Genomic DNA, 23,911 nt, shown 5'->3' with positions numbered 1-23,911 from the left:
ATAGAAAATGTGATGCACTTAAACTTCTCCAGCCACCATTACCAGCACAAAGAATAAGTGGGGAAAATATAGCTTTATATATTTCTGTTTGAATGTACAGCAAATTGAGTTTCCCAGAAGCATTCAATGAAAAGCTATGCAATCCTATGATTTCCTCGAAATCACAAAACTATGTGGTTAAATAAAAGCCTCAAGATTTATTGTAAGGCCCCATTTCTGTGGTGTTTTCGTATACATTCTCAAGTGGGCAGACTTGGAAGTAGAGGTCAACTGATGTAAAGCAAGATGGCTTTTGGATTAATCCAGCAGCGATGTGCATTTCACATAAGCAATAATATTTTAAATTAATGCCTCTTTTTGACCAAATTTGTTCATTTCAAATGGTTTGTGTATCACCATATTGTGACATTTAATGAAAATAATGTACCAAAGCCCAGAGGATGAAGTAGCATAGTACATTCCTTCTGACGGACAAATTGACTAAAAAAAAGTCCCTCTTAGGGTTTGAAACTGTCTGCATTGCCACAAGTAAAACAAACAAATACATTAAGACATGAATGTATTATCCCTTTGAGGCAGTTCGTTGGTTGCTAACCTAGTGCCACAGAATGCAAGGTCACATATCAAATACGATTTTCAGATATTTCATTTTTCATTAAACTGTCAAAACTTATAAGGACATGCACAAAGACTGCATACAATTGGGGAAGGGGGCAGGTTCAACAGCTACTGTATCAGGAGATTTACATTGCTCTGCTGATTAATATTGCAATGGTTATCCTGGATAGGTTCCCACATTTCTGGCTTTCAAATCACATGCTCAGCTTTTCAATCAGTATAAAAGGCTTCTTCATTTTTTCTAATTATTGTTGCATTGCCCCTATCTTCCTCATACTTTACAATACTAGTCACTGGCTAGGTTTAGTGATGTATTCCAATGCTCTTCCCCATAAGAGTTTTTCTTGATCAAATGTAGAGAGATTGTTTTTATTTAAAAAATAAAAATAGCAGCTTTACTACAGACAGGTATATCTGAAACTAAAAGCTTAAGTGAAACACTCAGGAATATACCAAAGAATATTGTTTTCATTAACATACATCGTTTCATTAACATACATACATTATAGCTACCTCGGAATGCCCTTCTCACTTCATACTAACTTTCTTGAAATTGGAAGCCAGGACGTAACCAAAAAAAGAGAGACATATTAATTTATCTGCTACATGGGTGCATCGCTTATATACTGGAAGCAGATCTGCAGTCACAGGCATGAACCTGGCAGGTATTAGTGCAGAAACTACACTGACACCTGTATTTACATACATTATGTCACTTGATAGCAGGAATTATAATCAGTCCAGCAGAGCATAGAGGAGCCATCTGGGTACTGCAGAGCCTTGGAGACTAAATTCAGAGTAAGGACACACCAACCTTTGCTGACGAGCACATCCTTGCAGCCATGCTGGCCTTTTTCTCTTTTCTCACTCTTAGCAGGGTGATTCCTTCGTAGAAAGAGTTATTTGGGACCAATAGTGCAGGTGTCTATATTTCTGTGCCATAAGGTGAGGGATTTAAGAGGCATGGCATGCAGGATCCTCACAGCAGCCAGCACTGAACTGACAGGACAATCAATTGATTAGGAAATTAGGTGCTTTGGAAAAGATTCCAATGTGTAGGTTAAAAGTGGATTGTGATTATTTGGTTTGTTTTAAGTGAAGAAATATGGGTCAATGGCGTTGCCAGCTCGTACAACTTTATCTTAAGTCTTACAATATTGGATGTTTTTCTTCACGCCGCAGCCCCTGGAGACAAGTTCAACATTACATGAGAAGTTCAACTTTTAAATAAAAGAAGTTTCTAGCCCTCATGCAGGTGGATTAAAGCTTAAAATCCCATGTACTCTAAAGGCTCAAAAAACAGAAAACAAATAAAACAGAGCAAAACATTATTATTTTTAAAATTTGATTTTTTTTTAGCCAATCTCAGGATTTTGGGGGGCCTGACATATGAATTTGGAGTGTTTGGGGTTGCCAATACTAATATCAATGAGTCTGTACTACCCTCTCTGTTTGTTTACATAGATCAGGGAACTACACCAACTTGAAAGGCAGATGGGAACAGTTAGACCTCTATTTATAATCAGAGGAATTGTAATTTAGAAGACAAGTAAAATGTACACGTTTTATCCCTTTCTCATGACCCTTCACATCGCACTGGTCAGCTTAGATTGCAAGCTCTTTGGGAAAAGGATGTGATGTGTATTTGTGTACACATACATGTTTTGTTTTGTGTCTTTGTGCAGCACTGAGCACAATGGATCCCAAACCTTTTAGGGGTCTGCAGGTGCTGCTGTAATGTAAAACAATAATAATAATGAACTGAGAAAGTACTACGCACATCTGTGCATCGTGAATGAATTAAACAGTAAAAGACTACAAAATTGCTAATGCTGAGTTTCCCCTAGATTTCTAGTTATAAGAAACCAGATTTTAGAGAGAAAGTAGTCCAAAGAAGCAAACACTGTTCTTAGGAGAAGATTGAAACCTGCATTACTACTATTTTAAAACTCACAAGAGCTGTTCTGTGGTGTGTTTTGCCACTTTTAATAATGCCTTTTAAGAGAAGAGTCTCCAAGTCAGATGGAGATATAATCTATATCAACATTTAAAAATAAACAGTCTTGCTAACAAAATGTCATTGCTCCTGATGCACATCTCATTGTTGTGCTCTGAAATAGCACAAGAGGTTTAAGAGATTAACACACATACATGGTATTAAAAAAAAAAAAAAAAAAAAGTCTTGTTTTTTCAGGGAGGGAGAGAATTTACACAGACCTTTTCCTCTGCTTGGTTCCTTTATTACATCAATATTCCTTTCCACTTACTTCTAAGGGTTTGTTATTGTGGGAATCTATTTTCATATTTTATAGGGATGAGAGAAGCAAGATCTTTGGTATCACTGAAGCTCTTTCTTTTACACAACACAATCAAGCCCCCAGGCTTATAAGGTGGACTGCATATGTCTATACAAACCTTACAATGTCCATCACAAGTAGTACATAAGCTCTCTCTGACATTTAGGAGCACAAAGTGAACAAATTCAGTGAAAATATGTACCCTTCTGGCAAGTTTTATTTACCACCATTTCCCCAAATGCATTTTTAATTAGTTTTCTATAAGCCTGAGAACAAAAATACAGAGACTGTTCCTCTTCTCCATCTGTTCTACCTGCCTGCCTATAGAAGCATCAGGGGGGTTGTTTGTTTTAAAAGGACATAAGGTGAAAAGCTGAGAAAATTACCTCTTGACAATTGACCCAGAAAAAAGTAGCCAGTTTCTGGTCTGCAGGTATATTTCCCTTTCTCCCCCACTCAACTCAGATTGCAGCTGGGAAAAGAAATAAAAGTATGTGCTAATACTGTTATGTTCATGCAATTAATGCCTGCCACCTTAGATCACAATTCACTGGTTCAATGCAAAGCCAACACACAGTTGTAATATTATAAAGAAAAACAAATACAACTGTCCAGATAGGTTAATGTTTAGAATTGCCAAGCAGTGAAAAGTGTATGTGTAATCATTTAGCATTACAGCTGGAAAACAAAATGACCAGAAGCCAGGAAATTCAAAAAAAATAACCCAATATTGTTGATGGCCAAACTTTTGAAAGATCCTGGATCATGCCCCCATGGTCTGAGGTTTGGACATGCTTCCCATTACCCCCCATCCTCAAAGTTAGTTCCCACAACTCTGTATGCAATCCATCTGTAGAACCTGTAATTATGTAAAAAAGGCAGAGTTGCATGCATTATATATGGAATACCAGCCATAATTTGGAATCTGATTATGTCATAATCTTAACATAGGCTACTAAGAATCAAACATCAACATACTGAAACTTGACTGCCTGAAGTTAGGCACTTAAATGAGTGGCCTGAGTTTCAGATGTTCTGAGCACCATAAACTCTAATTGGACTTAATGGAAGAATTTTGCTAACTGTCGCAATGCTCTGATGATGGGAATCAGCACCACAGATCATTCAATGTACTTTGGGGGGAAATTATGCCTGCCAAAATCCTTGCTGCCTTGTGGGTTAAACCTTTTGGCTAAAGGCTAGGGTTCCAATCCGAAAAAAAATCTGGCTGCACTTGAGTCTTGGGGCCCTTATGGAGTATTAGCTTCAAAGTTATACCATGATAAACCGACCTAGTATTACTCAACAGACATGCAATCTGATTTACCCTTAGTGCAAACTGATGCCCCACATGGCCGGACATGTGGAATTTGCAAACCAGGAAGCGAGCCAAAAACATGTGCAGAGAAATGATAAAGCTAGACTTTAAAATAATGGGACTAAGTGAGATGTTCTGGACTTCGTCACAAGTATTCCAAGCAGCAAAGAATACAGAGTTATTAGTACAGGTGGATGTCAAAATAGGAATGGAGTGGTAATTTTAGTAGATAGAACTACAGCTGGAAGGACTGAAAAGAGAATCTATCATCTGACATGTAATGATAATAGTGAAAAAAGCAGATCCAATGGATAAAATTATTATTCAAGTTTATGCTCCAACAACTGTAGATTCTGATGAGGATATCAAAAAAGTCTAAGAAAACACTGAGGAGGCAATAGAAATCAGTGGTGGAAAGAAAAAGAGTGGTAATTCTTATGGGAGACTGGAACGCAAAAGTAGGAAAGGAAATATGTTTGGCAGTTGGCCCATTTGGCCTTGTTGAAAGAAATGACAGAAGAGAAAGATTCATATAATTCTGCAATAAACATTACCTCATTATCTGCGATACTTATTCTGAACAAAAGAGAAGCACAAGGCATACATGAGAATCACCGGGGGAATGTATAAAAACCAAATTGATTTTTATCATGTTAAATCATAGGAATAGAAATGGTGTTTGGAAGGTTAAGGTTATGCCAAGTGAGATCACTGATTGATATTGATGAGACTGAATATCAAACTGTAAAAGTTACAGAGAGATGGAACCTTGAAGTGCTGAAGAATCATGAGATACAAGTCACTACCAAGAAGAAGTGTTGTGGATCATTAATGAAAACAAAGACCATGTGGTTTGGGAACATCTGTAAGATGCTATCAAAAAAAGCTGCAGATAAATATGTAGGGAAGAAGTTACTACCTAAGAAAAACCCCTGGATAATAGATTAAATTATTGCTCTGACGGTCAAAAGAAGGAAAGTAAAGAGCACAAAGACTGACAACAGGGAAAAAAGGGAATATCAAAGATGAAATAAAATAATAAACAATAAATGCAGATTAACAAAGTCTGAATGGCTGAATGAGAAATGCAAGAAATTGAACTGGATAAAGAGAACCAAGTGAGATGAATCAAAAGATAATGGCTTTCAATTGCAGAAGAAACATGATCAATACAACCCTTAAGGACAAAAATGGACAGTATTCGACAGGCCCTAAAGACGGTGAGAATATATCAAGGATCTGCCTGGTGATGATAGGCCTAAAAAACCTGCACTAGATACTAATCAAGTAAGCCCACTAATAATGGATGAAGAAATCATGGCTGCGATGTGACAGAATACCAGCTGAACTATTAAAAAGCATTGAGGATGAAGAAACTTGGAAGCTCTGTCAGAGGTAATGAAGAATGTTTGAAACAGAAGAATTTCCAGAAGATGTTACAAACTCACCATTTATCCAAATCCCCAAAAAGGAACAATGCTATGGATTGTAAAGACAACAGAACCATCAGCCTGGTATCTTATGCCTCTAAGACACTTTTGTGAGTTTTTCAAGACCAAATACCAGGAAAGACTGATAAGGAAATAAGCAAACATCAATCTGGCTTCAAACACGGAAAGGGCACAATAAACGCCATTATGAACTTGAAGGTCATATTAGAAAGATCAGTTGAAATGAGGAAATCAGTATACTTGCATTTCATTGACTTTCAAAAAGCATTTGCAAGAATCTACACTACAAATTGCACAACATATTAAGCTCCGTAGGGATTGATGGATAAGAACTCCAAGTAATAAAACAATTATATTGGAATCAGAAGGCAATTATAATGGGATATGAAAATGAAAATCTAATAGAGATCAAGAGAGGATGGAGACAAGGTTGTATAATGTCACCAACTTTATTCAGCATTTATAGCAAGTGTTTGATTAAATTAATTGAAGAAACAGAAGAAAAATATTAAGATGAATGGGAAATGGGTGAATAACATTCACAAAATGCAGATGACAATGCTGTTGGGCTGATTCAGAAGAAGGTCTGATGAAGTTAGTGGAGATCATATATGAATATGGCAAAGAATATTGTCTGGAGTTAAATGTGGACAAGACAAAAAATGATGGTATGCCAGGATCCTGGGAAAAACATGCAAGATTCCAATGAACAGCTCAGCCATACAGCAAGTGAGAAATTATTGCTACTTAGGAAGCTTCATTACAGAAGATGGAAGATCAGATACTGAAGTCAACATCAGAATAGTAAGAGCGAAACACATTCTGGAAGAATAAACATCTGACAAGAAGGGACAAACTAAATTCTGACTCAACTTGAAATCAGTCTGTGTTAAATTATGGCTGTGAAACATGGACAATCCAACAATCAACAATAAAGAAACTACCCAAGCCTTTGAATTATGGTGTGATAGAAGAATTCTGAAAATATCCTGGATACATCACGTAACCAACTAAAAAGTTTTAGAATGCAGCAAACACTAGTCAGAGATCTTATTAAAAGAAAGGTTTGAATTGCATTGCACATTTTAAAAGTTTCAGCAGGTAATGTAACCAGAAACATGCTAGATGGGAAAGTTGATGGCAGAAGCACACAAGGCGGAAAAAGAAGATCATCCATCCAAGATGTGGTATTCTGGGTGGATCAGAAGGATCCACAGAAAGATTAGCAGAACACTGTACCCCATTCACTTGAGTTTTATTCAGGTCTCATTTGAACAAAGCGCCATACATATACATAAGCAATCTGGTCTCTAGTATACCTGCTTTTTTGTTCTTCTGATTCTGTTGCCAACTACATTGGCCTCGGGAAGACACAAACTATGCCTGACCTCTTTAGTTATCTGTAACTTACAATGGTGCAAGGGTCCAATGCAGAGGGAGATGTGAGTATTCAGCATTCGGGCAGGCTGGAAAATAACTTTTCAAGGTTTCACAATTTGTTTTCATTTTGATGCAGATCGTCAATGAGACCTTGCAAAAAATTTCATGAAATATGAGAGATTCTAGGGCCTGATGGTTAGGACCTTAGACTAGGAATCTGTGAGACTTAGGTTCAAGTCCCTGTTTGATTCAAAATAGGCACTTGAATGTGGATCTTCTACATTCCTAAGCCAGAGCCCCAACCACTCCACTAGGCTACAGAATCAGTCTCTTGTCCAGCCAGCCCATCCTGGACCAGATATATTTCCACAAAATATTTCAGTTTTGACAAAAGTGGCATTTTTCAACAGATAAATGTTTAGTCAAAATATTTTGATCAGCTCTACTCAGCACTTCTTATAAACAGGCCACTTATGTCCCTAAATACAACATCAGGAGTTTAACGTTAGGTATTCGTGTTTGAAAATATTGGTAAAAAAGGTCTTCTTTTGGATGGAGGGGATAGGCATAAAAATCCACGATTTGCTACTTAGCATGTAATACAAACAGTAGAATCATTTATGAAGAGAAGTATATGCATTTTAGGCAAAATACTAGGACAAAATCTTACACACACAGCACTGAATTTGGGCTGGTCTACACTAACCCCCCCACTTCGGACTAAGGTACGCAAATTCAGCTACGTTAATAACGTAGCTGAATTCGAAGTACCTTAGTCCGAAGTTACCGCGGTCCAGACGCGGCAGGAAGGCTCCCCCGTCGATGCTGCGTACTCCGCTCGCCGAGCTGGAGTACCAGCGTCGAAGGCGAGCACTTCCGGGATCGATCCGGCGCACTTCCGGGATCGATCCGGGATCGATTTATCGCGTCTTAACCAGACGCGATAAATCGAACTCAGAAAACCGATTGCTTACATCCGGACCCGGATGTAAGTGAAGACGTACCCTTTATCTCTGACACAACTCCACTTACTTCAGAGGAGTTATACCAGGGATAACTTTAACCCATTACATTCTTAATCCCGTGCTGTTGTTTTCTTTTGTGACCCATAGCAAGAGGACTGGTCCCCTGGGTGACTCTTCTAGTTCAGGAACAAATTTAGAATTGAAACCTTGACAGCAGCATGTCTGTAAAAGGTAAATATGGTTTTATGCCCCTCTAAAAGTACATAGCTACCCGTCTGACCCTCTCCCACTTCATTATGAAACACTTAGTGGCCTGAGATTCCCTTCACCAACACACAAAATATAAATAATATTTAATTACAAACATTTTGCACAAGGAAATTCCCACATTTCAAAATTCTAAGAAGTTTAAAAGGCCTTTTCCATTATGCAAATACAGTATTTACTTAAACAGAGAGCAAATGCCATCTAAAATGTTCTTAAAACATGCTAAAACATAACTGTTTAATGTTTCAATAAGTTGGGTGATAAACACTTGCTACTTGAATTGTTAAATATCTTTCAAGTATCAGGGGAACACCAAAAGCTACTGAAGTCATATTATCCCATCAGTACTGCTATCAGGAGTTTTGCAATGACAAAAATATTATATGTCGGCAATTTAAAAATGTTACATACACTTTATTATGAGGAAAGCCAATTTTATTTGAATGTCTGTGACAAGTAGCCAGTCCACCAATACCCTACTCGTTAAACAAGACTGAAAAGAAGCCGCACTGTTTTTGATATTGGTAGTTGGTATATAACCTCAGAATGGAAAATAAGAATTAACATCAACTGTGCAAATCCCCTGAAAGTATATTCTCACCCCATGCTTCAAAAGAGATCCCTAGCCAATGGCAGGAGTGAGAGAACACTCCATAGTTTTGCATCTTAATACACACGGTACAAAACTTCTTTAATGCCAAAGATAGGAACAACCATCATCCAGCAGACTGATCGCTTTGTTAAACTGAAATTTCTTGTTTCTGCACATCCTCTGCTCAAATCAAAAATACATCTCTTGTTATAGATTTGATTACAAGTTTATCAAAGGAGTTGTTTCCTTTTTCCCACCTCCAAAATATTAGTTTGCTTTGTCCTCTCGCTTGCAAGTTCAATGCACAACTCAGCAGCAATTACAGCAAATGTACTAAGGATTCAGTATTAAAGAAAAAAACTTTATAAAAAAAAAACCTTACAATTTTGCACTGTGAGAGCTTAATCTTCTTTTAAAAACCCACATTGTGTTATTAAATTGGCATTGATAGATTTGTTTCTGCCGTGCCTGTAATTGTGTCAACATTTGAAAGCTCCACACAATAGGTACTGAATATGGTCTCATTTTCAAAAGCATTGAGCACCCTGCAAGTCCCACTGAAATCAAAATGGAGCTACAGGAGATCAGCAGCTCTCAAAAGCAGGTCAACAGGTCCCAATCCTCCTGTTCTCACTCAGGGTTTGGAAGAAGAAGGGGGCCTGGGAGGTTTGGGGAACAGCAGTACCAGCCACTTGGAAGTGAAGAGGACAAAGAAGCATCTAGTCACATGAGCGAGAGGAGATTGCAGGTCCCCTGCTGCTGCCTCCCAAGGGACTGGCGAGTCAGGAGAAGGGCTGCAGCATCGGGAAATGCATGCAGTAGATCTCTGAATGCATTTGTTTCAGCACTTTCAGCGTTTTGTACAGGTTTATAACTTCTGGAAAAAGTAATTCCCAGCTGACTAGCTCTGAATACAAGGTACATCAAGGGACTACGTAAATCCCCAGTTGACAGTAGTGCTCCGGATCTTTTGTTTACTTCTGCAAACACAAAAGCCTACGTAGCACACAAAGCTTGCGTATCACAGTTTATTGACTTCCATGTGCAGTTTTTGTTTAGATGAAAAGATTTGGCAAGAGGTCAGGCGATATTTTACAACTAAAAGTCATTCACTGCATGTAATGGGGTAGTTTGGAACTGATTTTCACTATGAAACGCATGTGTTCTAAATATATGATTACACAGTACAGTCCCTGTCCTGTAATGGGATCAATGCAAGCCCAAGAGTCCACCAACATGAAGTTTGCAGAAACAAGGACTGAGTCACATATTTTATTAAATCTGAGGAATGTTTTATTATTATTTCTTTAGATGAATAAAGGCTATATTTTAAATGATGCCAAGGCAATGATGCAAAATGACAGAAGCCAGAGAGAGGAACCGCCCCTCCTCCCCCCCCCAAAAAAAACCCCCCAAAAAACCTAAGGTTGACCTTTTTAACAGCTGTAGTTTGAATCTCCTCAAAAGAGAAAAATAAACTGCAAGTTTAAATCAGAGGGGGTGTTTTATTTTGAGATTGAATCCGGAAGCTAATTTCAATGTCCTTCAGAATGCAGCTATTTTAAACAGTAAAATAAGAATGCTGACCGTAGCATACCCAACCACAAAATATGGTTCTGTTTTTCAGTTTCAAGCCTTCTGAAAAATCATTAGGTTTTATCTAATGCACAGAAAGCTCCATTTCAAATGAACGTGGCGCACATCAACCACAACAAAGGTTGCTCCTGACCATAAGTGTGAGTAATGTTCTATTTGGCGGTTAACCATGTCATTCATGGAGCAGTAGGTTTGCATGGTTACCTTAAATGGAATGTAAGCCTCCATTTTTTAAAAAAAGAAACACTATAGCAATGAGGGTAACAGCACAAAAGGTTATATAATGCATCCTATGATTCCATTTGTGGTTCATATCAATCTATAGATACCAGTAACTAATTCCATATGTGAGACAGACCTCCCAGGAGAACTTTTTGTCAAACGATAGATGGGGAAGAGATGTTTCCTTAGTTCAATATACCAGTCCCCTGTATTAACAATATGTTGATCTAGAAAAATATTACCATACTGAAGCATTGGAATATACATGTGATATACATTTGGATTAGTTAGTATCTGTATATATAAATCTCTAAGCGATACATATTTTCTTATATTATTTTATGGTCCAACCAAGAACTAACGTTACTGCTTTCTCCCTCTCTTTTTAACCATTAACACTGCTTTGCTCCATTCCCTACTTAAAAAAAAAAAAAGGCAGCATACAAGGGCTTAAATTAGCTTTATACTACTAATTGGACAGAAGACTGCATACTGCAACGTTGATTAATGGCCCTGCTCTGAGGCTGGGGATTGCTAGTACAAAAGAATAAGGCCTCTGTGTATTTGCATAGTTTATATAATTACAAGCTTCATCACAGCTCTCTCCCGTACTGGGTTTTTTCCATATTTTGTGGTGGTTTAACTTATGCAGGTCTAGCTGCTGACATGCAGAATCATTTGATACATATGATACATGACAAATCAATCAATCTGCATTCTATTTGACTGAGAGTGAAAGGCTTAAGGTCTAAAAATGTTGGGAATGAAACAAAACACCTTTCTTCCATACTTACATGAAACAAATTGATGCATTGTCCCCACTCAGTCAATTTTTTGACTGTTCTCACTTTCACAGATTCATTTACAGCTGTGTCAAAGTACACTTCCATCAAGAGATGCTGGATTTAACTGTATACATGCTCTTAGATTGCATATGAAGAAGAAGTCAGGCAATGAATGGTTAGTCATAATATAGCTAACCGAATCAAATTGGGCTTCAGACAGACTTTTCAACTAGCCAAAGGGGTCTGCATGTCACATCCAGACTGGGATGCAACAACATTTGGCAAAAGGAAGGAAAACACTTAGGGCCAAATTCTACCCATTAATGTGTACATGCATCTCCCATGGAAACAAATGAGATCCATTCCTGTGTGTCAGAGGGCAGAATTTAGATTTTAATAGACAGCTATATGAAAAAATATATATTTCACTGTACATTTAAAAAACTGTAAATGCATAAAAATAGATGCTAAGTAAGAGACTTTATCTGCTTTGCTGGTGGTCCTGCTTTGCATCTACCACACCACATCAGCGTTTTGAAGCCTTGGCATTCCAGTAAATTCACAGTGTAATGTTGCAATGCGTTTGTTATGGAAAAGCAGCAATACAGCTACTCACACAATCACAACAACAGGAGTATGCCCAGCATACAGGTTATAGCTGTTTTGCAATAGAGCAGTGCCACTTTTACCTGACACCAACTAGTCCAAGGACTAAAACTAAGGTGAAAAATACCATCCTGACATCTCCCAATGCCACCTTCCTATTATAGGTACTTTTAAAGGCACCCATTGCCATAATATCTGAGCACCTGACAGCTTTTAATGCATTTATTCTCAACACTTCTGTGGGGTCAAGACATACTACTATCCCCTATTTTACAGATGGGGAACTGAGGCAGAGAGAGATGAAGTGACTTGCCTACAGCTACACAGGAAGCCAGTGGCAAAGCAAAGAATTCAATCCAGGTCTCCCAAGTCCCAGGCTAACACCCTAAGCACCTAACTTTTCCTGAATTGTCTGTTTCCTCTTTTCTTCAACTTTCCTTCTCTTTCCTTTCATTGCATACACAGATTTGCCCCAAATAGGATAGCACAATGAAATTGACCCACTACTTCTATGATGTCCATAGTGTTCTGAGCAGCAACTGTGAAGAACTGACGAGACATTTGGTCTGTTTTCACTATATTCCAGCTTAAGAAAGCTGTGAGCAGCAGCAGAGACACTGATGTGGTCTGTCTGCAGCCTGCATCACTATTTTGGCCACACTCAATCCACATGTGGATAGTTAGCTTTTCAATCACAAGAGTTAGAAACTTTAAAATAAATAACTCAATAAAAACTGGGATTGTACAGAAAGTGATGACGCTGGGATATTTTCAGGGGATATTTTCAATCCTTGCCTAGGGAATATTGTCCAGAGCCCATAACAATGGTAAACCAAGAGGTAAAATAAATAAGTTAAAAATAAATCCACAAGTCAGAGATTAATGAGAAATCTCAAACTTTCACCATTTTTGTTTGTCTGACTCTGTTTTGTCACATCCCATAGGACAGCTTATGATTGGAAACTGTGTCCAAGATATTCTTTTATTCTTTGCTAAATTCAGTATCAGTACCCTAGGAAGCCTTACATGATAAATTTATTCATATACTAAATTTAAATAAAAAGTAAGGGGTAAAATCCTGGCCCCACTGATGTCAACAGAAGCTTTGCCTTTGATGTCAGTGGGGCCAGGATTTCTTGTTAAGAACACTTATCCTGGGCTATAGTCATCCTTGATATTACTTTAGAAGATGCACATAAAAATCATTTCAAACCAAAACAGCAGCAACTTTCTTGCCCTTCCCTCCATCCCCCACTCCTCGATGCCAACACCTGGTCAGCAAACATATTACAAATCAGAACCCACAACAAGCCCCAAATCCAAGTGACTCAGCTATTCCCAAATAGCCAACCAACAGGCTTTGCAGCATGCCTAGAAAATTATTTCCAGCCCTCCAGGGGAGCAGTATTTCAATCTCACCACAGGGTTAATGGTAAGGCTCAAAGTGCACTCTGAAATATAAAAAGGTTGAGAAAGGTCTTCTAATGCTGCTATGCAGGTCTGAGTTGTATAATATTAGAGTGAGCACAGCACAGTGGATCTTTAGATAAAGGTGACTTGTTTGCTTTAACTTGGCTTTTAAATCTATTTTCTCCTCTAAATTGCAATAATTTCTCCCTTGCAGAGGGGAATTAAATTTCACCCATCTAGGGATATGCCTACATTTCAATGGGGGAAATGACTGCAGCTCGTGTAGACTTACCCATGCTAGCTTTGATCTAGCTAGCTCAGGTAATGACAGCAGTGAAGACATGGCTGCATAGCTTCAGCATGGGCTGTACAAGCCTGCCTGGAACCCTGGGTACTCACTCAGGCAGCTAGGTCATCCTGAAGCCAGAGCTGCACTGCTATCAGCACCTGAGCTAGATAGATTAAAGCTAGCTCAGGTATATCCACACATACTGCAATCACACACCCCATGCAATGTAGACATACCCTAACTCCCATACAGTGTTCAGGAACTAGAACTAGAGGGCCCTGCTGGCCTTCAATAGAAGTGAAGCTCCTGCTCCAGAACTGGCGAGCAGAAGAGCACAGACAAGCTATCGAACAGCAGCTGAGGAGACTGACAGCTTCCAGAAGATAAAAGGCAGCTGCTGCTCAAGCCTGAGGAGATACTCCCAGTATCCATGACATGCCATTCATCTTCCATGACAATGTATTCTTATAAAATGCAAGTTGTTTATAAAAAAAGAAATTAAAACCCTGAAAGGTAAATAGAAAATGTCTCTAATTTAAGCCTCTCAGGAGAAACAGGGATATTAGCTGTTGAGGAGCCCACTTGGGAGTTTAGGTGGCTGAAGGGAAGTTTCTCTGGTGCTGAGGAAGCTGCTGCTCAAGCAGCAATCTTCCTGAAGAGAGGGACACAAATCAGAGCTGCTTAAAGAAGTATGTGAGGATATTAAAGAAGGAAGAGGTGCATTTTTTTTTTTTTTTTACACAGCATTCAAATGGTTTGGTTTTATTTTATTTTTATTTATTTGTATACATTCCTATGGCATTCATAATAGTATCTGTGCTCTGCTGAAGCCATGGATTTCTAATCAGCACCACTGTCAAATAGGGAAGTACTTTCCCCATTTTACTGCTGGGGAAACTGAGGTACAGAGATTTGTTGGCTTAAGCCAAGTCATAGAAAGTTCAAGGCAAAGGGAAAAGAAGCCAGATTTCCTGACTTCCAGTTCTGTGATCTAAAGGATGATCTTGTTGTTTAAGGCATGGGATGGAGACTCAGGAGACCAAGATTCTGTTTCAGGTTTTCCCACTGACTGCTCATGTGATCCTGAGCAAATTGCTTAGTCTCTCCATGCTTCAGCTCCTTATTTACCTTTTCTCTTAGAGATGCTGCCAAGTTAAATTCAGTTAAGATTGGAGTATTTCAGTGCTTCATAGTGATGGGATCCAGATAAATACATAGTTAGATAGACTTTTTTTTTTCTTTAACATTTAGAAGTGCATGAGAGATCTGTAGGAAAGTTTTGGTTTGGGACTTATATGGAGGAGTTTTGACATTACCTCAATATGGTTACTGCAAACTATCAATAAATAAATACATTCTATATATGAGTCCAGAGATGCCAAACAAAATGGAAATAAAATCAATAAATAGTTATCAAACTGTGCTCTCTCTGGGGATCTTCCAAGAAGTATGGAGAGCTGCTTCTACTTCTTCACATTCACAGAATCATAGTAATGTACGGCTGGAAGGGACCTCAACCAATCATCTTGTCCAGACCCCTGAGCTGAGACAGGACCAAGTATATCTAAATCATCCCTGACAGGATATTGTCCAAATTGTTCTTAAAAATCTCCAGTGAGGGAGATTCCACAATCTCCTCTGGAAACCTATTCCAGAGCTTCTTATAGTTACAAAAAATTTCCTAATATCTAACCTAAATCTCCCCTGCTACAGATTAAGCTCATTACTTCTTGTCCTACCTTCAGTGCACATGGAGAACAATGGATCACTGTCCTCTTTAGAACAGCCCTTAACATATTTGAAGATGTATTAGGTCCCTTCTCAGTCTTCTTTTCTGAAGACTAAACATACCTAGTTTTTTTAAACCTTTCTTCATAGGTCAGATTTATTATTGCGCTCCTCTGAACTGTCTCCAATTTGTCCACATCTTTCCTAAAGTGTGGTGCCCAGAATTGGACACAATCCAGCTGAGGCCTCACCAGTGCCAAAATAGAGCAGGACAGCTACCTCCCGTGTCTGACATATAACACTCCTGTTAATAAACTCCAGAATGACATTAGTCTTTTTTTGCAACTGCATCATATTCTTGGTTCATATTCAGTTTCTGATTCACTATAACTCCCAGATCCTTTACTGCATCTCCACCACCACCATCACCATGACAGTTATTCTCCATTTTGTATTTGTGCATTTGATTTTTCCTTCATAAGTGTAGTATTTTGCACTTGTCCCTACTGAATTTCATCTTATTAATTTCAGACCAATTCTCTAATTTTGTCAAGATCATTCTGAATTCTAATCGTGTCCTCAAAGTCCTTGCAACCTCTTCCAGTGTGGTGTTATATGTAGATTTTATAAGCATACTCTCCACTCCATTATCCAAATCATTAATGGAAAATATTTAATAGTATCGGACCTATGACTGACCCCCAAAGGGACCACACTAGGTAAGCCCTCCCAGTTTGAAAGTGATCCATTGATAACTACTCTTAAGGTTATTTTATGGTCTTTCAACCAGTTGGGCATGTGCCTTTTTGTAATTTCATCTAGGCCACATTTCCCTAGCTTGCTTCTGAGAATGTCAAGTGTCAAAAGTCTTACTAAAAATCAAGATCTAACACATCTTCTGCTTTCCCCCCCCCCCCCACCCCCCCATCCAATAGGCCCATAACCCTGTCCAAGAAGGAATTTAGGTTGGTTTGGCATGACTTGTTCCTTACAAATCCATGCTGGCTATTCCTTATAACCCTATTATCCTCTAGGAACTTAAAAATTGATTGCTTAATAAATTTGTTCCGATACCTTTCCAGGTATCGAAGGTCCTCTTTGTTCCCCTTTTTAAAAAATATATTTGCCCTTCTCCAGTCATCCGGGACCTCACCAATCCTCCATGAGTTCTCAAAAATAATTGCTTACAGCTCCAAGATTGCATCAGCTAGTTCCTTAAATACCCTGTGATGAATTTCATCAGGGCCTGCTAACTTGAATACATCTGACTTACCTAAATATTCTTTAGCCTGTTCTTTCCCTCTTTTGACTTGTTCCTTCTCCCTCGTTGTTAATATTAATTGTGTTAAGTATTTGGTCACAATTTACCTTTTTAGAGAAGACAAGCAAAACAAGTATTAAACAGCTCAGCCTTTTTTGGATGTCATCAGTTATTAGCTCTCCTTCCAAGCTAAGTAGAGGACCTACATTTTCCTTTGTCTTTCTCTTGCACCTACTGTATTTAAATAACCTCTTCTCATTGCTTTTTATGGCCCTTGCTAGGTGCTACTCATTTTGTGTCTTTGCCTTTCTGATTTTGTCCCTACATGCTTGTGCTATACTTTTGTACTCCTTCTTAGCAATTTGTCCATGTTTCCACTTTTTTTTTTTTTAGTGTTTCTTTTTGATTTTCAGGTCACTAAAGAGCTCCTGATGGAAGTTTATTGGCCTCTTACCATTCTTCCTATCTTTCCTTTGAACTGGGTTAGTTTGTAGTTGTGCATTTAATATTCTCATTGAGAAACTGCCAGCTCTCCTGAACTTCATTATCCCTTAGATTTTCTTCCTGGTGAAATACATCATTTCATGATCACTTTCACCCAAATTGTGTTCCACTTGGAGATTTGAAATCAAGAAGCATTCAATCTTCCAATAGTGGTACTACCTAATAGTTGTCACCCAGTTCAGGATAAGTGTGTGTTGTCCAGAGGCTTTTTTGAAACACAAAATACACAAAATACCCAAGTTTCTCCCTGCAACCAGTACCGCTGCTTCATGCCTTTGCCTGGAGTTTTAGTCTAAATTAATTCGTGACTGAATTTGCTAATAACACCAAAACAGAAGCAAGTACACAGGAAGAGAGAACCAAACATCAAAGAAGTCCAGGCATTATGGATCGCAGACTGTGAAGGAAGAATAAGTTTTAGGACAGTGACAACTTAACCATATTTACAAAAAGTCAATCGTTCTACTACTATTATCACGTTGGACACCTCAAAGTCACATCTATATTTATCTAGTTTTATAGATTTATTTCAGATGATAATTCAGATGCTGACAGAGCAAGTTTGGCAATGCATCAGAGTGCTTTCTGTTCATTTGCACCAGCGTGGTAAGGACATCACAACTCTCATACTCTATAGGTATAAGAGTCGACTCAGAAGAGCAAGGCTGTTGGAGGGGCATCCCACCCAATACACAGGTTGAAGAATATGGGTGGTAGACCTGTCCCCAAACACACAGGTTTTAAGAAGGATTGGATTCAGGCCTGAACGTCTCATAATCCAGATTTATTTCCTCATGTGCTCCTGAAAAAGCACTGTACATAGCAGCAACCCAGCCGTGGCCTTCTCCTCTCCTGAGAAGTGCTGCCAGAGCCATGTTCCCTGTGCATGTGGTGTAAATCTTCAAAAACAAAACAACCGCCTCAGTGTTATTTGCCAAAAAACAACATAAATTTAACAAAAAATAATACAAAGACTTGATACCTCTACGGTAAATATGAAATCCTCCACTCAGGGAAAGGAAATAAATAGCAAGATACAAAGCTGGAGTGGATGGGATAGAATTGAGCAGCAAATCCCCTGCCTAAAACTGCATTTGTTTCCATCTTGACTCCTCTTGACTGTCCTAATGTTAGTTATTCCATGGACCCAAACATCAACTGCTTGCCTTCAGTCCAGGTGGGAAGACAGAATTTGGAGAAGGATCCATGAGAGGATTTTGATCATAAGAAGAGAAAAGGGCTTGTGGTTTAGTTTAGATAGGAAGATCAACAAAATGTATTTCAAATTTGACATATTAGGAAATATGTACACAGTAGGAATAAAAATAGAGTTTTATCCCTCATTTTCTTTTATGGATAATGAGTGAGATTTTCAAACATGACTACAGAATTATGTACCAAATGTTTGAAAAATACCACCATATAACTTTAAAATGCAAATTGCAGTTAAATACACATACACATTTTCTTTTTCCACACAAGTCACTATTTAGTGTACTCATGCTATTTGTTCATTGGCTCTCAGAAGCAGACATGCCAAACCCACGGAAAAAAAACACAAAAATTGGGCTTGTTTTTGGCTTAATTGGCTTGTGAGTTGCTTGTTGGCTAGTTTTTGGCTTGTAGTTTGTTGCTTCTTTTTTGATCAGCTCCTCGCAAGCAGGGGCAAGGTGTGGGGGGGAAGCGAGTCGGGGTACACAGCGGGACCACCACAGTCCCAGACTGCACGCCAGAGGGATCTAGTCACATAGAGTGTTGGGGTTCTTAGGGATTGCCTTGTTTTGGCCTTGTTTTGAAATGGGATTAGCTTGATTTTTGGCTTATTATGAAAGTCGGGGTGCTTATTTACCGTGTGAAAGTTGGCAACTGTGCTCAGAAGCGTTCTTACATTCTCAGACAAACACCTGAGTAAACAAAGTGTTTAATGTAAGTTGACATTAGTTAGTAAGTTGACACCAGGTTAGCAGAAGACTGCTGGGTGACTACCTCTTGTCTGCCATGTCATCATAAACTCATCAAGGCTAGGATTTGTCTCTTAAATTGAGCTGATTAAAACTTGGAATTTCCATTCTGTGGGAAAGTCAAGCATTTCAGAATTTCTTTTTGTCTTGAATTGGAACAAAAAGTTGAAATTTCAAAATTTCCCACAAAACGAAATTTCCAAAGTAATTCATTTCAATAAGGGTGAAGGGCTTCATTTAGACTTTTATAATATCAGATGTCAAAACAAAGTGCTTTGACCTCATGGAACTAAACATTTTGATAACTTACTATTAAAAATGGTGAAACTGATATGTTCCCATGAAACGTTTTGATATTTTCAAATCTGCATTTTCCAATGGGAAATTGATCCATCAGAAAAAAATTTGGTCAGCTTTTCTCTTACTCTGTACAGCGCCAAGCACAATGGAGCCCTGGTCTCAGATGGGACTTCTAGGCACTGCTGTAATGCAAACAACAGAGGAGGCTTTTCTGTTTTGCTTGTGAGCCACTAGTTCCATTCTGAGAAATATTTCTTCTGGAGGAGGTTGTAATAGATCTGCATGGCAGCTCCTACTAGGGGGAAAAGTATGCCAGAGCCCTAAATTCAGGTCTTGTGCATTTCTGTTGAACCTGAACATTAAGTGCTCTCTCTTTGCTTCAGGGAGGCTTGTAGATTTATATCAGCTGATGTACTTGCATACTCAACCACAGTAAACTGAATTGACAAGATACAAGGAGATAACAACATGCAAAAAGGAGCTAAATACCAAGAGCTAGATGGTAAACAGAGTGGGAAGATTGGAAGAGATGGGAGCAAATGAATGAAATACATCCTCAGCATGAAAAGATGGGTAATACCACATGGTTTAAATGCCAGGCACTAATACAAAAAAATATTTACTGAATGGTTTTAATTATACTTTCAGTATAAGGCATCTGTGCATATTTCGCAGAGGGCTGACATCCCTGATAAGCTATACCGGAAGATAAAGTTGGCATCTGATTAATTTAGTGACTGCTGCTTTATAAAACAAATAACTAAGGTGGGCAGAGAGTCACTTACTTTATATATAGAAGGAATGATTTGGTTCATTTTCAGCCTGTGAAACACAAAGACGTCATAAACTGCTGAAACTGCTAGAACAGTCACTCCTTGCTCCTTCCACAACATGCTGCAGCCAGCACAGAGTCCTGTCCCCAAGATCCAGCCCCAAGTGCTGGTTGAGTAGCTTCTTGTAGAGCAATGTTTAACATAACACATCAATGAGAGCAGAAAAAAGAAGCAGGCTCCAACATCAGCCCTCCCCACAATTCCTGCCACTGCTTCAGTGTGGATGGGATGAGACGCAAACAGCAGGCCTGCGATTAAGGTCCAATATCCATCCCCAAACAAGATTCTGGAGAAGTTTGTGAAAAGCCCGGTGACTGCAGCATGTAACAGAACATTTACAAGGTGGTAGCTCCAAGGATCCATGCCTCCAATTGCATGGTTAATGCGAAAGGAGAGCGTGCAGAGAGGACGGTAGGACTTGTGACTCCCGCTGTGGGTGAGGAGAGTTCCCCAAAAATCATTGTAGAATATGTGGATCCAGGGAGTTTCTGGCAGAAGATCCTGGTTTGTCTTGATAGCTCGGCTATTAAAAAAATAAAAAGAAAGAAATGAATCAAACAGTCAAAAAAGACAACTGAGAAGATACAATCATATTGCTACGGCAATGCAAAAAGGTCCTTGTTTCGTTATTCTTTATGTTGTGCAAGCAAGAAAATGGCATTATGTCAATGCTATTTTACTTTGAGTTCTGAATTTTTACTAGAGTACAAGAGGTGTTAAAAGTGTCTGTATCTATCGACTTTTTCTAAAATAAATTTCCATATAAATTGGCTTTTAAAACATTAGAAACAGATGTTATGCTGAAGCCATTAAATAAAACACCCTTCGATGACATTCATCTGAGTCTAGCCCATGAGCAATCGCTTAAGATTTGATGGATTATAATTAAAATATAAAAGAAATATGAAAAACTGAGAAACTGACAAACATTGTTGAAACAACTGATCCTCGAGCAATTCAGAACTAAAACCCCAGCTGGCCTTTCATACTCAAATTTTAATTTAGATGTTAGAATGATTCTGACTGTCATGGATGAACAATAACTACATGAAGTCACTAGACATATGCATATTTTGTGCTGCTACATTGGCCCGTTCATAGACTTTCCTGTATATATTTTGCCTGACATAGAATTCTCAGAGAATGCCATAGGTGTGGCCAGAAGACAGAGTATGTTAAGGATACAATTCCACCTTTTCTTCGAATATCTTAAATTTATAAAAGATTTATATTTTACATTTTAAGATGTACTACTCTATGAATTCTATGCTGTGACTACCTTACTGTAAAAGTAAAACTTAGTGTAAGAGCTTAGTTTTATCCGTTTGTGGTCTGCATGTCTACGTTCAGCTCAGTAGAAACCTGTCCACCATAACATTTGCAAAACTATTTATTCTTACAAATCCTATAATCTGTATTTACAAATCACAATATGGGAGAAGGTTTTAGACCCACACAGCTTAAATAGATGTCCAGTGTTCAAATAATAGCTTGCCCCATATGTAAAACAATCTTTATAAAATTCTTGTTTCAAGATGCCTTGTTCTAACTACTAAATACAGAATGGACACTGTTATTATTATTACTAAACATTTATATTACAGTAGCACCTAGAGTCCAATCAGGTCGAAGCTCCATTGTACTAGGAGCTGTACAAACATGTAGTCAGTGATAGTCTCTCTGAGTTCAGATTTGCTAGTTACAGAGCCACCTGTGTCAGGGCCTACCTTCCCAACTGGGACTAAATACAACAAATAAGCCCAGACATTTACCAAAAACATCACATGGCACGAAGAGGGCACAGCAAATGCAATTCATTTGCCAAATCACATTTATTTTCACCAAGAGGCTGCAATATATTGTGGGAAAACACGTGCACCAGTGAACTGAAAAATCACTTCACAGTTCTTTCCAGTGACATGGCACAGTTAGAGAACACCCCAGAGCAAAGGAGCAGATGGATATGCCTTTTACTTCACTGACATGCTTCACAATTCGTAAAAACCCATTTTTAGAGAAGGGATGGAATCCTAGCTCCACTGTAGTCTTATTTAACAGCCATAGTTAACAGGATGGAGAACTCTATTCTGGGAAGCAGTGACCCTGAAAAAGACTTGGGGGTCATGGTGGATAATCAACTGAACATGCGCTCCCAGTGTGATGCTGTGGCCTAAAGATCTAGTGAGGTGGTTGGAAGTATAAACAGGGAAATATCAAGAAGGAATAGACAGGTTATAAAACCTCTATTTGGCACAGGTGTGACCACTACTGGAATACTGTGTCCAGTTCTGGTGTCCACAATTCAAGAAGGATGTTGATTAATTGGAGAGGGTTCAAAGAAGAACCAAGAGAATTAAAGAATTGGAAAACATGCCTTACAGTGAGAGCCTAAGGGAGCTCAATCTATTTAGCTTAACAAAGAGAAACTTAAGGGGTGACTTGATCACAGTCTGTAAGTGTCTAAGAGCAGAAATTTGATAAGAGGTATCTTCAGTCTTGCAGACAAAGGTAAAACAAGATTCAGTGGCTGGAAGTTGAAGCTAGACAAATTCAGACTGGAAATAAGGTATACATTTTTAACAGTGAGGGTAATTAATCACTGGAACAACATATTAAGGACTGTGATGGATTCTCCATCACAAGAAACTTTTAAATCAAAATTGGATTTTTTTTTCTAAAAAGAAATGCTTTAGTTCAAACCAGTTTTAATTCAGGGAAGTCCTATGGCCTGTGTTATGCAGGAGGTCAGATGATCAAAAACATCCCATCTGGCTTTATAATCTATGAATCTGTAAAGATGATGGACAAATTCCCACTGAATTCAAAGGGGCCAGTATTCTACCCAATATGTTGAGAAAAGAGTTACTAGAACACTATGACGAGAAGGTTCTTCTTCTTCAACATGGAACACAGAGATACAACATTATGTTTTTCCATACTCACTCCTTCCACATGGACACACATGGACACGCACTAGAGAGACTGGCCAAAATCAAGTCTTTAAATTTAGACAGCAGAGAGGAAAGGCCTGAAATTCAGATCTGAAAGTAAATGTTGAAGCTAAAGTCCTTTTCTGCACTAGAAAGGATATAACAGACACTTTAGCTGGAAAAATATAAAAAGTGATCTCAGGAGTCTCATATAGGCCATCTTATTTTTATGCCATTATTTTAAGGGACTTGTGTGTGAGAGTGACACATTTCTTTAATAAAAAATGCTTATATGATAAACTGTAGCAACTCCATGCAAATACTCTAAATGCCATGTAGCTCAGCAGTTCCATTGTCTAAAGCACATTCCTCTAATGCCTTTAGACATGCTTACTGTCTGCATGTCCTTTTGTCTCTGCACGTATGGAGGTTATGAAGAGGTCGCCATAAATCCTTTAAAGATCTGGTGATGCCTCTTAAAACACTTTACATTTTTCATTTTGAGTTCTGCTTCTACCATGGATCAGGTTGCCTGTGTTTGTTTTCCCAACCCCACAAACACTTTTTCCTTTCACTACTACTAATAGAGGACATTTTT

The 23,911-nt window shown here is 38.4% G+C and overlaps 1 protein-coding gene across 1 annotated transcript in view; it reads right to left on the bottom strand.

Annotated features, from left to right (window-relative positions):
• TMTC2 (transmembrane O-mannosyltransferase targeting cadherins 2) overlaps positions 1-23,911 on the bottom strand; it is a 359,943-nt gene that overhangs the window by 198,107 nt on the left and 137,925 nt on the right. The window contains exon 2 of the mRNA XM_065423466.1: positions 20,336-20,906. Coding sequence (XP_065279538.1) covers positions 20,336-20,906 — 571 coding nt within the window. The remainder of the gene's footprint in view (positions 1-20,335; positions 20,907-23,911) is intronic.

The sequence above is a fragment of the Emys orbicularis genome, chromosome 1 (assembly GCF_028017835.1).
Source record: "Emys orbicularis isolate rEmyOrb1 chromosome 1, rEmyOrb1.hap1, whole genome shotgun sequence".
Lineage (NCBI taxonomy): Eukaryota > Metazoa > Chordata > Testudines > Emydidae > Emys > Emys orbicularis.
This window is presented reverse-complemented; position numbering and strand designations above follow the sequence as displayed.